This window comes from Bufo bufo, chromosome 11 (assembly GCF_905171765.1).
Source record: "Bufo bufo chromosome 11, aBufBuf1.1, whole genome shotgun sequence".
In the NCBI taxonomy this organism is placed as follows: Eukaryota; Metazoa; Chordata; class Amphibia; order Anura; family Bufonidae; genus Bufo; species Bufo bufo.
The window spans coordinates 95,633,624-95,649,956 of NC_053399.1; the positions used below are offsets into that span (position 1 = coordinate 95,633,624).

Here is a 16,333-nt window from a genome sequence, read left to right on the forward strand (position 1 = left end):
TGTTTTAGCATCTGTCAAAAAAAAAATAGGAGACTCCAAACATGAAAGAAAAAAAGACCTGCTCATGCCACCATTTCCTCCCTCATCATCAAGAGAACCTTGTGACTCCGGTTCCCTTTCATCACCATCAATAGAGTGGGGCTAGACAAGCTTCCATTCGCACTGAACCCCATCAGCAGTAGTTGTCTTTATGGTACATGTACATTTTCTGTCTCATGGAGACCTGGAATGAATCATCAGTCAAAAGGACCTATCTACAGTAGTGGTGTATTTTTTTGCAGACGTAGACCACTTCTTGGCATTGAGGTCTGTTCTGGGTTGGTGGTGGGGTATCTCCAAACCTCTGCTGTTCACTGAGTCATCCCCAGGACTGACACTGCTCTATAGCCTTTGTGGTCTTCTCAGTATTGAGTCGGTTGACCAAAGGCCACCAACCACCTTTCTTGTTGTATATACCCAGCTCTGTTTTTATCATGTGGTAGAAACTCCACATCTTGGACATCTGGTGCACTGGAAAGAAAATTAGTTGTAAACTTGCTTGTTTGATTCCTATCCTTTATATATACAGTCAGGTCCATAAATATTGGGACATCAACATAATTCTAACATTTTTGGCTCTATACACCACCACAATGGATTTGAAATGAAACAAACAAGATGTGCTTTACCTGCAGACTGTCAGCTTTAATTTTAGGGTATTTACATCCAAATCAGATGAACGGTGTAGGAATTACAGCAGTTTGCATATGTGCCTCCCACTTGTTAAGGGACCAAAAGTAATGGACAGAATAATAATCATAAATCAAACTTTCACTTTTTAATACTTGGTTGCAAATCCTTTGCAGTCAATTACAGCCTGAAGTCTGTAACGCATAGATGCTGGGTTTCATCCCTGGTGATGCTCTGCCAGGCCTCTACTGCAACTGTCTTCAGTTCCTGCTTGTTATTGGGGTATTTTCCCTTCAGTTATGTCTTCAGCAAGTGAAATGCATGCTCAATCGGATTCAGGTCAGGTGATTGACTTGTTCATTGCATCACATTCCACTTCTTTCCATTAAACTCTTTGGTTGCTTTTGCAGTATGCTTTGGGTCATTGTCCATCTGCACTGTGAAGCGCTGTCCAATGAGTTCTGAAGCATTTGGCTGAATATGAGCAGATAATATTGCCCGAAACACTTCAGAATTCATCCTGCTGCTTTTGTCAGCAGTCACATCATCAATAAATACAATAGAAGCAGTTCCATTGGCAGCTATACATGCCCACGCCATGACACTACCACCACCATGCTTCACTGATGAGGTGGTATGCTTAGGATCATGAGCAGTTCCTTTCCTTCTCCTTACTCTTCTCACTCTGGTACAAGTTGATCTTGGTCTCACCTGTCCATAGGATGTTGTTCCAGAACTGTGAATGCTTTTTTAGATGTCGTTTGGCAAACTCTAATCTGGCCTTCGTGTTTTTGAGGCTCACCAATGGTTTACATCTTGTGGTGAACCCTCTGTATTTGCTGTGGTGAAGTCTTCTCTTGATTGTTGACTTTGACACACATACACCTACCTCCTGGAGAGTGTTCTTGATCTGGCCAACTGTTGTGAAGGGTGTTTTCTTCACCCGAGAGAGAATTCTTCGGTCATCCACCACATTTGTTTTCTGTGGTCTTCCGGGTCTTTTGGTGTTGCTGAGCTCACCGGGGCCTTCCTACTTTTTAAAAATGTTCCAAACAGTTGTTTTGGCCACGCCTAATGTTTTTGCTATCTCTCTGATGGGTTTGTTGTGTTTTTTCAGCCTAATGATGGCTTGCTTCACTGATAGTGACAGCTCTTTGGATCTCATTTTGAGAGTTGACAGCAACAGATTCCAAATGCAAATAGCACACTTGAAAGGAACTCTGGAACTTGTATCTGCTCATTGTAATTGGGATAATGAGGGAATAACACACACCGGGCCATGGAACAGCTGAGAAGACAATTCTCCCATTACTTTTGGTTCCTTAACAAGTGGGAGGCACATATGCAAACTGTTGTAATTCCTACACCGTTCACCTGATTTGGATGTAAATCCCCTCAAATTAAAGCTGACAGTCTGCAGGTAAAGCACATCTTGTTCATTTCATTTAAAATCAATTGTGGTGGTGTAAAGAGCCAATTCAAAAGATAATTTCACTGCATACAAGCAATCCCTCCTCATATTCAAATCCTCACTCGCTGATGCAAAACAGGCCTACTTCTCATCCCTCATATTTTCCCTGGCCCACAGCCCTAAACAACTTTTTAGCACTTTTAACTCCCTTCTCCCTGCCCCAGCACCCCCACCCTCTCCTCTCTTTTCAGCTGAGGACTTTGCCAAATATTTCAAACAAAAGATAGTCAACATCAGAGAAAGCTTCACTACACAGTCCCCACAGACCCTCTACACAACTGCTCGGTCCTCTTCTCCCAAAACCCGCTTCTCCACCATTACAGAAGAAAAACTCTCCACTCTACTCTCCAGATCACATCTCACCACCTGTGCACTTGACCCAATCCCATCCCACCTCATCCCTAACCTCACCACAGTGTTTATCCCAGCCCTAACTCATCTCTTAAACTTATCACTAACCTCTGGTGTCTTCCCCTCTGCTTTTAAACACGCTACCATTACACCCATCCTCAAAAAGCCTTCACTTGACCCATCTTCTTTGTCCAGTTATCGCCCCAGATCACTGCTTCCGTATGCCTCAAAGCTACTTGAACAACATGTCCATTCTGAACTGTCCTCTCACCTTTCCTCCTGCTCCCTCTTTGACCGCCTACAATCTGGCTTCTGACCCCACCATTCGACTGAGACTGCCCTCACCAAAGTCACCAATGACCTACTTACAGCCAAAACCAAGAAATAATACTCTGTCCTCCTTCTCCTTGACCTGTCCTCTGCCTTCGACACTGTTGACCACTCCCTTCTGTTGCAAACTCTCTCATCTCTTGGCATCACTGACCTGGCCATCTCCTGGATGACATCATACCTCACAGACCGGACGTTTAGCGTCTCCCACTCCCGCACCACCTCCTCGTCTCATTCCCTCTCTGTTGGTGTCCCGCAAGGCTCTGTCCTAGGACCCCTGCTCTTCTCTGTCTACACTTTTGGCCTGGGACAGCTCATAGAGTCCCATGGCTTTCAGTATCACTCCTACGCTGACGACACACAAATCTAACTCCCTGGTCCAGACATCACCACCTTACTATCCAGAATCACACAATGTCTATCCTCCATATCCTCCTTCTCCTCTCACTTTCTAAAACTTAACATGGATAAAACAGAATTCATCCTCTTTCCCCCATCTTGCTCAACCCCCCCAACAGACCTATCTATCACGATCAATGGCTGCACACTCTCCCCGGTCAACCAAGTCCACTGCCTTGGAGTGACCTTGGATTCTGCCCTCTCCTTCAGACCGCACATCCAAGCACTTTCCACCACCTGCCACCTCCAACTCAAAAACATCTCCCGCATCCGTGCTTTCCTTAAATTTGAATCTGCGAAAATGCTTGTACATGCCCTCATCATCTCCCACCTAGACTACTGCAATACTCTCCTCTGTGGCCTTCCATCTAGCACTCTTGCACCCCTCCAATCTATCCTCAACTCTGCTGCCCGACTAATCCACCTCTCACCCTATTACTCCTCTGCGTTTCCCCTCTGCCAATCCCTTCACTGGCTCCCCATTGCCCAGCGAATTCACTTCAAAGTACTAACAAATACATACAAGGCCATCCATAACCTGTCCCCTCCCTACATCTCTGAGCTACTTTCCCGATACATCCCCACACGCACTCTCCGATCCTCACAAGAGCTCCTTCTCTCCTCTTATCGCCTCTTCCCACAATCGCCTCCAAGATTTCTCCCGTGCTTCCCCCATACTCTGGAACTCGCTACCCCAACATATCAGACTCTGACCTACAGTGGAATCCTTCAAAAGAAACCTGAAAATCCACCTCTTCAGACAAGCCTACAACCAGTTACCCTGCTGCCTCTATACCGCCATGACCAGCTTCACCCGCACCTACTGTGTCCTTCTCCCATACCATGTAGATTGTAAGCCCTCACGGGCAGGGCCCTCTCTCCTTCTGTACCAGTTTGTAACTCGTCTTGTTTATGATTAGTGCAATTGTCTGTATTATGTATGTATACCTCTTCTCATATGTACAGCGCTATGGAATGAATGGCGCTTTAATAATAATAATAATAATAATAATAAATCCATTGTGGTGGTGTATTGAGCCAAAAATGTTAGAATTGTGTCAACGTCCCAATATTTATGGACCTGACTGTATATCCCTCTGTTTTCTTGTCTCCGCCATGTCTATCATCAGACATATATCCTCAAGCAGATGAAAGCCTTCCGGGCAGGAGGATGGTTTACATTTCATTGGTAATTAACTAGCTCGTCTGGATTGTCTTTCCTCCCAGTCATCAGTGTTATTGTTTGTTGAGACTTACTTCTTCCCTTGAGTGTCCCGTTTCCATAACATTGCATGTAGGCCCTTCATCAGTAGTACGCTCGCCTGTCTATAGTCATCATATAGCTATGTCCTCTCTACTTGGTTACCAGGCAACAATGAAGCCGTGATGGAAGCCTGAGATGAACTGAACCATGTTTTAACATTCTGACCCTTCTCTAATTATTTGTCACCATCATGAAGTAGGTCTTAATTTCCCTAAACACGGCCAGGTCACACAAGTTATTAAGCTGGTTATTATTCCAGTCCCCTCATCCTCTGCTTTCCTTCCCGGAGATGTAAATCATATAGTACTTGGAGTCATGTGGTGGAGTTAGCCCCATGCTTAGATGCATGAGACATGGCGGAGTGAACAGATAACCATCTATGATTGCCACAAGCGTGGATGATGACATTTTGGAAAAATTGTCCCAGCTGCAATTGCTTTGTGAATATGAAATGTATAGTTTGTTGTATCAGGATAATCACTAGATAATTTTTTTCAGAATAATATAATAGATATATAACAGAAATGTAAATAGATATGAGATAGAAAATGTGGAAAAACTGATAGATAGATAGATAGATAGATATGAGATGGATAGATATGAGGTAGATAGATAGATAGATAGATATGAGATAGATAGATATGAGATAGATAGATAGATAGATAGATAGATATGAGATAGATAGATAGATAGATAGATAGATAGATATTAGATAGATAGGAGATAGATAAATAGATAGATAGGAGATATTAGATAGATAGATAGATAGATAGATAGGAGATAGATAGATAGATAGATAGATAGGAGATATATAAATAGATAGATAGATAGATAGATAGAAAGATAGGAGATAGATAGATAGATAGATAGATAGGAGATATATAAATAGATAGATAGGAGATATATATTAGATAGATAGAAAGTGTGACTTGTTGCTATAGGTCACTTTCTTCTCTGTTCCGGGGACTCTTTTGTAGGTAGCACCTGTCAGTCAGGTATCACTTTTTGACGTTCAGATCCCCGGCTGAGGCGGAGGGAAGACATATAATTATAGCATAAGTCCCAGGCTCAGAAGTGTGTATGATATATTATTATTCCCCTTGTTGTTTACGGTTAGACTGTAGTCTGGGTTAACCCTTCTGTGAACAGCGCATTCTGGGGGGAAAAAAATTGTTCAAACAACCTCCTCACAAAAATATTTATAAATTTGACAGTGGTAGAAGACATCTTGGAGTCGTGGTCCTCCTGCTGCAGGAGACCCTACAGTCTTCTAATGTTTCTCATATTACTAATCGCCCTGTATAGCTGCTGTATTCTCCTCCCAGTGATCCCATTTTCTCATACCGCAGCTTTTGTGATGTTCTCCATGAAATAGAAGAGGGGGTGTGGCCTATGGGATGATTTAAGCATGGGTGGGGCACAGGATTTTTAAGGGGAGTGGCTAAACTGAAGTTTAGCTAGAGACAAAGATTCAGCCATGTAACGTAGAATAGCTAGTTGTCTTCCTCTCCCAGTACCCAAAGGCCAACCCCCCCCCCCCCCCCCCCCCAGCTATGTAGCTAGTGTACGGAAGATATAAAAGCCAAAACCCATACCAGGCTCCTCCCTATTAATATGTGTGAATTATAGATATTGTTTCTTCCAATATGATACAGAAGGCCTACCTTACACCAAGGCCCACATGAAGGCCTCATCTATTCGGCTGACAGTCGCAGACACCTCCACCCAAGCCTAAAGTTTCAGGGTGGATCATTGTGAGCACTTGATGTTTTATATCTATCCCATCAGCCCTATTCCACTAGTGATTCTTTTTCACTCACCTGCGATGATGCCAAATATGACAAAATCTTCAGTTAGTCATTACCATGGCATCTGTGTTGGCATGGAATTCAATGAATCTACTATCTCATCAGTCCTACGCCGTTCATATGTGTGTGTATTGGTATCTAATGCCAAATGAGAAGAAAACACAATGCTGGCCAGAGTGGTAGCTTGAGGGAACAGCTGTGCCTGGGTCTACCACCAAGCGGGTGACAACCACTGATGACATCACGCTTTAGAGGATCTACATGATAAAGTATAGAAGGGTTATATCGTTGCATCTTTAGCTTTATAATGGTCCATGGTCCTGCCCAGTAGACCCCAGTTACTACCTCCACACTCCCATTTATAACTACTTAACAACCACCCCAATCTTCAGTCCCCAAGAAAGACACATACAAGATTTTGGGTGTTATCAATTTTCTTTTTCCGAATGGTGGGAATAGTTTTGTTTCTGCAGAAGTCACAGTAGAGAACCTTTAAGACCTTGACAGTGATGCATCAATTCATAGACTTGATTCTTTTCAATATAAATTTTGTGCAAACATCAAATGTCCAGGGGAAACAATATTTTGTGCAAAATGTCCAAATGTATGCACGCCAGAGACAAGAGAAGGGTACAACATGGGGGCATTCCAAATATGTTTTAAACTATACTGTGGGATAAGGGTTAATTACTAGGGCCAACACCTTGATGTGACAAAAAGTTACAGATGGTCTAATAGCAGTAAAATAGTGTGGGCCATTGTGCAACCTTAACCAACCTGAAGTGCCAGTCAGGGAACTGGAAAACAGTCTTATAATTCAGACCTTCTCCTTGTAAACCCTCTTAACCATTTAGAATAGTCAAGAGGGGTCACGTTCCACCCAGTTACCTTTAGATCTGGAGTTGGAGAACTTGACCCTTTGATTGGCACTTCAGGAGCCATTTCAAGGCACAGTTTTGCCTGTTGGTTTGCCATTGAAATGTAATTTAATGTGTTCTCTTTAGTCTAGGGTAATATATGTTGTTTTGAGCTTTAGTTGATTATCCATAAGCATATGCAAGACCCTTAGATGTCATGTGGTAATGAAATTTTCATTTTTGGGTGGCCCTAGTGGGTTGTAGAAGATATTCTGCAAAGTCCTTTGCCCACAGCACATAGTCAACCATGTTTGTTGCAGATTTGTATTGTTTCATGTAGATGTTAAATGAATGGGATCAATGTGAAGCTCAACTGGCTTCCAAGAATTCATATAAAAATATGTTAGTAAAGTTAGATTTTTGACGTGTGAACAACGTACATGTAATCTAGTTAGATGCTAACGACTTAATTAATGACTATTTAGTCATCGTCATCATCATCGTCATCATCATCATCGTCATCATCATCGTCATCATCATCATCGTCGTCATCGTCGTCATCATCATCATCGTCATCATCGTCGTCATCATCATCATCGTCATCATCTTCAGTGTTTATATCTCCATCCAGAACATCTTCAATCCAGTCTTCCAGTTCATCTACAGTAGGCAGGTCTTCTTCATCATCCATGTCCATCCAAACACTATCAGCCTGTAGGAGAAATGTCACATGCTTGTTAAATCTCAAAAAGTTCCAACATTAATCAAAAGCATTTGAGTTCACAAGGGCGAGATTTCAGTGAGGTGAACGCATTGCACCCGCACTGAATCCGAACCCATTCATTTCTATGGGGCTGCGCACATAAGTGGTGATTTTCACGCATCACTTGTGCGTTGCGTGAAAATCGCAGCATGCTCTATATTGTCCTTTTTTTACACGCAACGCAGGCCCCATAGAAATGAATGGGTCTGTGTGAAAATCGCAAGCTTCCGCAAGCAAGTGCGGATGCGGTGCGATTTTCACGCACGTTTGCTAGGAGACGATCGGGATGGAGACCCGATCATTATTATTTTCCCTTATAACATGGTTATAAGGGAAAATAATACAATCTACACAACACCTAACCCAAACCTGAACTTCAGTGAAGAAGTTCGGGTCTGGGTAGCACATTCATTTTTTTTATCACGCGTGTGCAAAACACATTGCACCCGCGCAATAAAAACTTAACAACGGAACGCAATCGCAGTCAAAACTGACTGCAATTGCGTACCTACTTGCGCGGGTTTGCCTCAACGCACCCGGGATGCATCCTGAACAAATCCGTCACGCCCATGTGAACCCAGCCTATAAGTCACAGATTCTTGTCCAACAACCAAAGCATCTATGCTTAAATGGGTTGTCCATTTTGGATAATTTCTACTTTGTCAAGTTGATCACACAGTGGAACCGACTCGAACTCCCAGCAGTCTGGGAAACCTGGATTTGAGTGCTCTATTTCTCTGCAGCACCTCCACAGGGGAAATTAAGCATTACAAGTGGCCCAATCAAATCAATGGGTTGTCTTTCTAATTAGAAAATGACAAGTCCTACAGCATGAATGATGCTCATGAGAGATAAAAGGGGCAATTTATTATCTCCCTTGTGCCTGAAAAGTTGGGTTAAAAAGATCCCCAAAGATCCTGAAGAGAGAACCCCCCTTTATTAACTCAAAGCTCCCTAATAGGGTGAATAAAAATAGGTTTTCTAAACTGCTTAAACTCAGTCGGCAGCATAGATGATGAAATGGGACAATACTGTCAAGGACTGTTCATGGAAATCTTTTGAAAACCTCTGACAGAAGAGCCTGGTATTGCAGAAGGATTCTAGGAAATGGAAGGATCAGATCCCCACTGTGAAGTTGGCATAGCTGGCACGTGGAAGGCCTGAGAACTATGAGATGTTTCATAATTGTTGGTGAAACATCTCACCATCTATGGTCAGAATTGAAGAAAATCGAACAAAGTAGCAGTTCCTTTGTAATCATAGAGTACCACGGCTCAAGACAGAATCTTGACTGACCTGGGATATGGCAAAGAGATTTTATGCAACCTGATACTGTAATGTGTTCATTATATAGTCATCATGAAGAGGTAAGTCTGCCGACCACCGTCAGATTGTTAAATAGCACAGCTGAATCATCTGAAGATTACGAACAAACCTTCAGAATGTCGTGCTGTCACACACAACATTACAGGGGGCAGCCCAAGAAAGCAGTAATTATGTTCCACAGAAAGAACATATGAGATCAGGATAATAGACAGCCGAAATGGAAGTCATGAAGGCAGGTGGAACAAAAGCTTTCAGAGGGGCATTTATACATGTGGAAGGTTGTAGATAAAACGAGAGAGAGAGAGACCTTACTGATCACCAAGTTCAAAGGAAAGATGGGTCTTAGTGGGTGGGGGGAAATTGTTGCCGAACAAAAATACGTGAAAAGGCAGCACAATGTCTGCGGCGGTGAATCACGGATGAGACAGTTCATTAGTTACAAGGATTGAAAGATGAAGTGGTGCCGGTCCCAGAGCTTGTGAGAAATGTTAACCAGATGGGTCTACACGCTTCGAGATAGATCTGATACTATCAAGCAAGTGTTATAAAGAATAATTGGAAAACAGCTATGAACCAAAGTAACTGCAGGAAGGCCTACGTATGAATAGAGACTAGAAAGAGGAGAATTCTTGTAGTCCACATTTGATCACGTGTTACCATGGTATCTCATTTCTTCCACCACGTCTTACAATGGTGATATTTATTGTATTGTTGTTCTCTTTAAGGTACATTATGAATCAGTTGCAGATCCTTCCACTTCTTCTGGTACTTCACTGTCACATTGTTTGATCGTTCAGTCAATATTATCATGCCCACCTGGTCAGCTTCGATAAACCATCGTAGAGATCTGAAGTGTAGCCAGCCCTTACAATACATTTCTTTTAATTAGTAAATGGATGTTTAATTTAAAAACCATACAAATCTCATTTTATTACTGAGTCATCCAGGCTTTACAGAAATGCACAGTCACTGCTCTCTCCCACCCATCCTCTCTCTCTGGCTCATCTGTTAGGTGCTGGGCATGGTCTATGGCCCTTTGGGAGTTAAGAGTTACAGATATCAGGTAGGTGAAACATTTGTTTTAACCAGGGCTGGCATAAACCACTGGTAAAAATTTTAGATCGGTTAATCAATTCTTAAGAATCATAATTTGACCCGAATTTAAAAAAAAGAAATTGGATTTGTTAGAATCACAATTTCTTGGGATTCAGTTTGAGAGATATTTCTGACAGAGATGAGAGAGACATTCCCAGGCATTTAAAGCACTTTAGATTAGAGCAGAATCAATTTATACCTGATTTGGACAAATCAGACCCCAAACAATGTTAATATATTTGCACATCTCTAGTATGAGCCCAATTTAAAGCTCTTAAAGGGCATCCATTGGTGTAGGCCACAGAGCTCATTATAACAAGACTAGAAGTAGAGTCTCACCCATACTTACATCTGTCACATTCACCACACCGATGTGAGGGCGGGACAGGTCAATGCCAAACTTCTCCTCCCAGTAGGGAATCAACTGAAAAAGAAAAGGAAGTAACGGAATAAAGAAAACACACAGATACAATTCTCCACACGTCTCATCAAATTCTCTTCTCATTACTATTCTTGCACCCTGCTACAGAGTTCCCTCACACCGAAGGTGCCAAGAATGCCAACGACATGAGGTTCAGCTATTCCAAGTGTGCAACCATCTTGGACTGCATGCTATTCAACTAAAATACTGCCTTTGTTGTACATTTAGTTGAAAGTCCTTGTGAGTCAGGCAGGGAGATAATGGCCTACTCGTAAAGGATACAAGTACCAGGGGGAACTACCAGTTCTACAGGGACACTTAATTTAAATTTGAATTCAAATCCAAAAATGTTTTTGTAAAATGTGTTACGTGGAAAATTACAAACTCTGAGTACATAACACACTTTCGAACTATCAAACCAGTAGTCAAGTTTTCCTACCAATGGGAAGTCCTCAGGGTCGATCCAAATAATGCTGAGGTCTGGGTTATCGGTATTGTCTTCTGCAACCTCTTTAAGGATTTCCAGGAACTCATAACCATCTGAAATGCAGATTATGGACAAGGGGGGTCATTTACGAACAGCTATATGGCACTTTTGTGGTGTATATCTGGTGCAGATTCTGTCGCACCCCATGTTGCGGCAGAATCTGTGGCTTCTTCCCCGATCACGTCAGGTCTAAAAAACGGGACGTGGTGTGGTTGGGAAAGGGGATGAGTCGGTAGGCCTGTTTCATTCATAATTTTCTATCCTGGTTTAGGAAGCCATCTTACACTTACAATTGGTGGTGGATATGCCGAAGTTCTGAAGAGGCCGGGGTCTCTACATAACTTCAGCGATCCACCACTAGCAAAGGGGCTTAATAGATGTGCCCCAAGATCTCTCCATAATTCCAGGGCTTTCCTTGCCTTAGGTTCTTTTTTGCAGCTAGTTAAAGGGGTTATCCAGGAAAAGATATTTATGACTTTACTCAGGATAGGTCATCAGTATCAGATCTGCGGGAGTGCGACACCCCAGACCCCCGCAGATCAGCTGTGAAATGAAAGATCATTTGTCTGACTATTGGATGAAAATATTAATCGTGGCCTACTTCTTTTCAAATGATTATTGTCTATCATCTTTTAGCTGAAATGATCGTTCATTGGCTAATATTAGCTGAAGAACATTTTGTTTTGGTTGTAATTGTCCATTTTGATCAACTTTAAACTAATGTGTATGGCCACCTTAACTGTTAATGATGTAATTGATTCTTAGAAAAGAGAATCATTGGGTTCCTCAATCTTTGTAGCCAAAGATAGAATTTCTTCTTTCATTTTTAAAAATACCTTCTTGGAAATTACAAAAAAAAAAAGAATTGATGGAGATGGTTTGCTATTTTTACACCAGGTTGTTAAGATTTTGATGTTTGAGAATATTAAATTGTACAAGGGAAAAATTGACTCAATTTTAGATGTTCGTCTACCTGTCCATCGCCAGAAGTGACCTTAGAAATAGCTGGCAGGCAAAGTTAGACTTGTTGAGCTGTCCTTATTCTCACTTCCCTTATATACACATGGAGGTTTGGACTATGTGTGACTTTTGGAAAACATTGTTGGTGATTCTGGTGTCTCAAAAAGAGGTGAAGAAAAGTATGACTGGGTTTGATCTTTTAGATGTGCTTCAGTATGGATTTTTTTTCAATGTTTTTGTCTGCTACCTTAAAATCTGAAATATTTACCAGGATCGTCCTCCTCTGCAAAAGCTACAATGTGGATTCCATTCAAATCATCTTCCTACAAGAAAAAAAAAACAGCAGAAATAATAACACAAGGAAACTGACTGGTTCTTATAAAATAGAAAAGGATTTTTATGGATTCAGGGGAGAAGAAATGTCCCCTCAAAGAACTCACGTGTGGGGCAGTATATGTGAATGTGGCTTCCGGGAGCACTGTTTATCTATCATTTGTTCCAAGAGGGTCTAGTGATAATTTTAGAAGCCCAAAGAGAACTTGCAGGGGCTTTTTAGGAGTCTTAAGTTGGTCAAAGACAGTACATAAATAGCAGTCACCCCCACCCCCCATTTTAGCAGGACTGCAATCCTTTGTATATGGGGCTTCCCAACGACATCATGTAGTTGTATTTCCACTACCTGATCCTTTTCGTCTTGGGAACATAAGCTGCTGCCGAAGGTGTTCTCAGAACTTTTCATTCATGGGGTCTGGTGGACCCTTACTAGGGGTATGGTTGATCCTGGGCTGAGAGATGGCAATAGGGCATATAAAGATGCAACTGGATGGATTTTTATTGTCCAGGCCATGTTTTTTTCCTGTAGATAAGGATTCTCTAACAACCTAGTGTTCATAGTGGACCCATACTGGAGGTCTGGTAGATCTTCAGCTGAGAACTTTGGATCCAGGTTGGATCCAACTAGGGTGGGTTTTTTCCTGTCTGAGCCTTATTTTACCGAAGAGATACGGAACCCAAAGTCCTAGCTGAGCTTTCCTTCATCTGAGGCAAAACTACAGTTAACTGCTCTCACCCTGTAGCCTAAGCAAAGTGCCCCCTGGCAACTAGCACCCAGGGCACATGCCCCTGCTGCCTCCAGTTATTCCCCTGAAGGAACCTCTAACAACCCAGTGTTTATAAAGTCTGGTAGACCCTTGGCTGAGATCCTGTAGGGTCTCCTGCTCTATAGAAATAACAGCACCCAGGGCACATGCCCCCGCTGCCTCCAGTTATTCTCCTGAAGGAACCTCCTGTAGGGTCTCCTGCTCTATAGAAATGACAGACACAAGTATTAATGGAGACATTTAGGACTGATGCCTGCTGACTATGTGTTTAATATGTCTATGTTCAGCTTCAGATATTGACAAATGTACTCATTATTGCCGTCACTTTGACTCTTGTTGCTTGTATACATTTCGTCCGCCTGTATTACATCTGTTACTTATTACTTTCATTAGTTCTGCTTTGCATCCCCTATATGAATCTCTGTGATGATACATCGAGTCACGGCCTCCGTGAGTCACGGCTATGTGAACACAGTATATACCGCCACATAGAGCACATTAATAAGGGCATGAAGGTTTAATGAGAGAGATCAGCTGGGATTTGATGTATTGATATACTTCATAGAAAATCAATTGGAGGAAACATCTAATTAAGGCCTCATGCACACGACCGTTGTTTAATTCCGTGTCCGTTGTTCCGTTTTTCGTGATTTTCTGCAGACCCATTGACTTTCAATGGGTCCGTTGAAAACTCGGCTAATTCACCGTTTGTCATCCGCTACCGTGATCCGTGGTTCCAGTCCGTCAAAAAAATATAACCTGTCCTATTTTTTTCACGGAAAACGGTTTGCGGACCCATTCAAGTCAATGGGACCGTGAAAAAAGGCGGAGGCAAGATTGTCATCCGCGTCCGTTTTTTTCCTGTCATTTGCCTGGCAAACTTGACTTTTTTTTACTTTCCTTCATGTCTGGTGATCCTCCAAAAATAAAGGAAGACACACGGAAACAATCACGGAACGGATCACGGAACAACGGAAGCCCATTTTGCGGAACGGAACACAACAACGGTCGTGTGCATGAGGCCTAAGTCACAGAGCAAACAGTGTAATGTAAAATGCCTCATATATACAGGGTGTCAGTCCAAATCACCATCCACATCAATGTCCACACAAACTGATGTCGATGGTGAGTCTTGGTAGCTCTCTGGCACCAGTTAAGGATGAGGTGAACTACACTTACCCAAGTCTCGTACATGCTGTCAGGCTGGAGCTTTCGCAGTGTTGGTCTGGAAGACATAAGAAAGCATTTTTGTAAACTACAGAACTATCGGAAGGTGACCCTAGACATTACAGGAACATAATAAACATAAAGAGCGCCAAGAACATATTAAACTTTATTTTTGGTTGAAGTCAACTTATAGATTCCTACCTAAGCAGTGGTCTATCTCAAGAAAGGGCTGCTATCTACCTACAAAGTCTATATTCGCCAAGAGCCCCCAAAGTACAGTGGCCAAAGACCCAATTGAAGGATATATGATGGGTGTGGGCCTCAATAGTGACCTTTCATTTTCTGTAGTCAAAATATGGTTTTCTCACTTGTTTTTTTTTTAAAGCCTCATCGTTTTAAAGAATACTGGTCAATATGGATAAATATACTACACTTCCAACATCGAGAGTTATCATTATAATGGGGACACTATGGCCATTGTAATGTGGACACTATGGCTGTTGTTATGTGGACACTATGGCTACTGTTATGTGGACACTATGGCTATTGTAATGTGGACATTATGGCTATTGTTATGTGGACACTATGGCTACTGTTATGTGGACACTATGGCCATTGTAATGTGGACACTATGGCTACTGTTATGTGGACACTATGGCTGTTGTTATGTGGACACTATGGCTACTGTTATGTGGACACTATGGCTATTGTTATGTGGACACTATGGCTATTATTATGTGGACACTATGGCTATTATTATGTGGACACTATGGCCATTAGCCCATTATAAGGTGGAACCTGGGCTGTGGTTACGGGGGCAGGACACCTGGGCTGTGGTTACGGAGACACCTGGGCTGTGGTAATGGGGGCACCTGGACTGTGGTTACGGAGGCACCTGGGCTGTGGTTACGGAGACACCTGGGCTGTGGTTACGGAGACACCTGGGCTGTGGTTATGGGGGCAGGGCACCTGGGCTGTGGTTACGGAGACACCTGGGCTGTGGTTACGGAGACACCTGGGCTGTGGTTATGGGGGCAGGGCACCTGGGCTGTGGTTACGGAGACACCTGGGCTGTGGTTACGGAGACACCTGCGCTGTGGTTATGGGACAGGGCACCTGGGCTGTGGTTACGGAGACACCTAGGCTGTGGTTATGGGGGCAGGACACCTGGGCTGTGGTTATGGGGGCAGGACACCTGGGCTGTGGTAATGGGGGCACCTGGGCTGTGGTAATGGGGGCACCTGGGCTGTGGTTACGGAGACACCTGGGCTGTGGTTATGGGGGCAGGGCACCTGGGCTGTGGTTACGGAGACACCTGGGCTGTGGTTATGGGGGCAGGGCACCTGGGCTGTGGTTACGGAGACACCTGGGCTGTGGTTACAGAGACACCTGGGCTGTGGTTACGGAGACACCTGGGCTGTGGTTATGGGGGCACCTGTTATTGTTTTGCTCCTTTTTGTACTTTCTCCCTGCAGTAATTTGTTACAAGTACAGAAGTGAGACGTCTTGGTCCCTGCCCTCGCCGGCCTCGGCCTCCATGGGCCTCTCTTGTCTAGTATTAATGATGTGATATATAAGAAACAACAATAATAATGGATTTGCTCTGCCGCGGTGTAAAGGCCTCGCTGTCATGGCAACCGCGGCCTCGGCACTGCCAATATTTAACGTGTGTCTGTGGAGAGGCGCTTTCATCAGCCAGGCTCCGAAATCCCGAGCTACGAGAAGTCTCTTATCTACGTTAACCCTTGAGATGTCGTGAGGTGAAGAGACGCTGCTACAAAGAGGCCCTAAGAGGGTGTATCACACAAGGCTTAGATACACCAGCTCATCTGACAGTATCACACATGATAGTATTAGATACACAG

General features: G+C 43.1%; 1 protein-coding gene across 1 annotated transcript in view; it reads right to left on the reverse strand.

The window, feature by feature from the left end:
- Positions 1–6,708: 6,708 nt before the first annotated feature.
- Positions 6,709–16,333, reverse strand: part of CASQ1 (calsequestrin 1) — a 49,746-nt gene continuing 40,121 nt past the window's right edge. The window contains exons 7-11 of the mRNA XM_040411445.1: positions 14,481–14,526; positions 12,470–12,524; positions 11,194–11,294; positions 10,683–10,757; positions 6,709–7,861 (exon numbers count right to left, since the gene is read on the reverse strand). Of these exons, the coding sequence (XP_040267379.1) occupies positions 7,631–7,861; positions 10,683–10,757; positions 11,194–11,294; positions 12,470–12,524; positions 14,481–14,526 (508 nt within the window). The 3' untranslated portion in view covers positions 6,709–7,630. The remainder of the gene's footprint in view (positions 7,862–10,682; positions 10,758–11,193; positions 11,295–12,469; positions 12,525–14,480; positions 14,527–16,333) is intronic.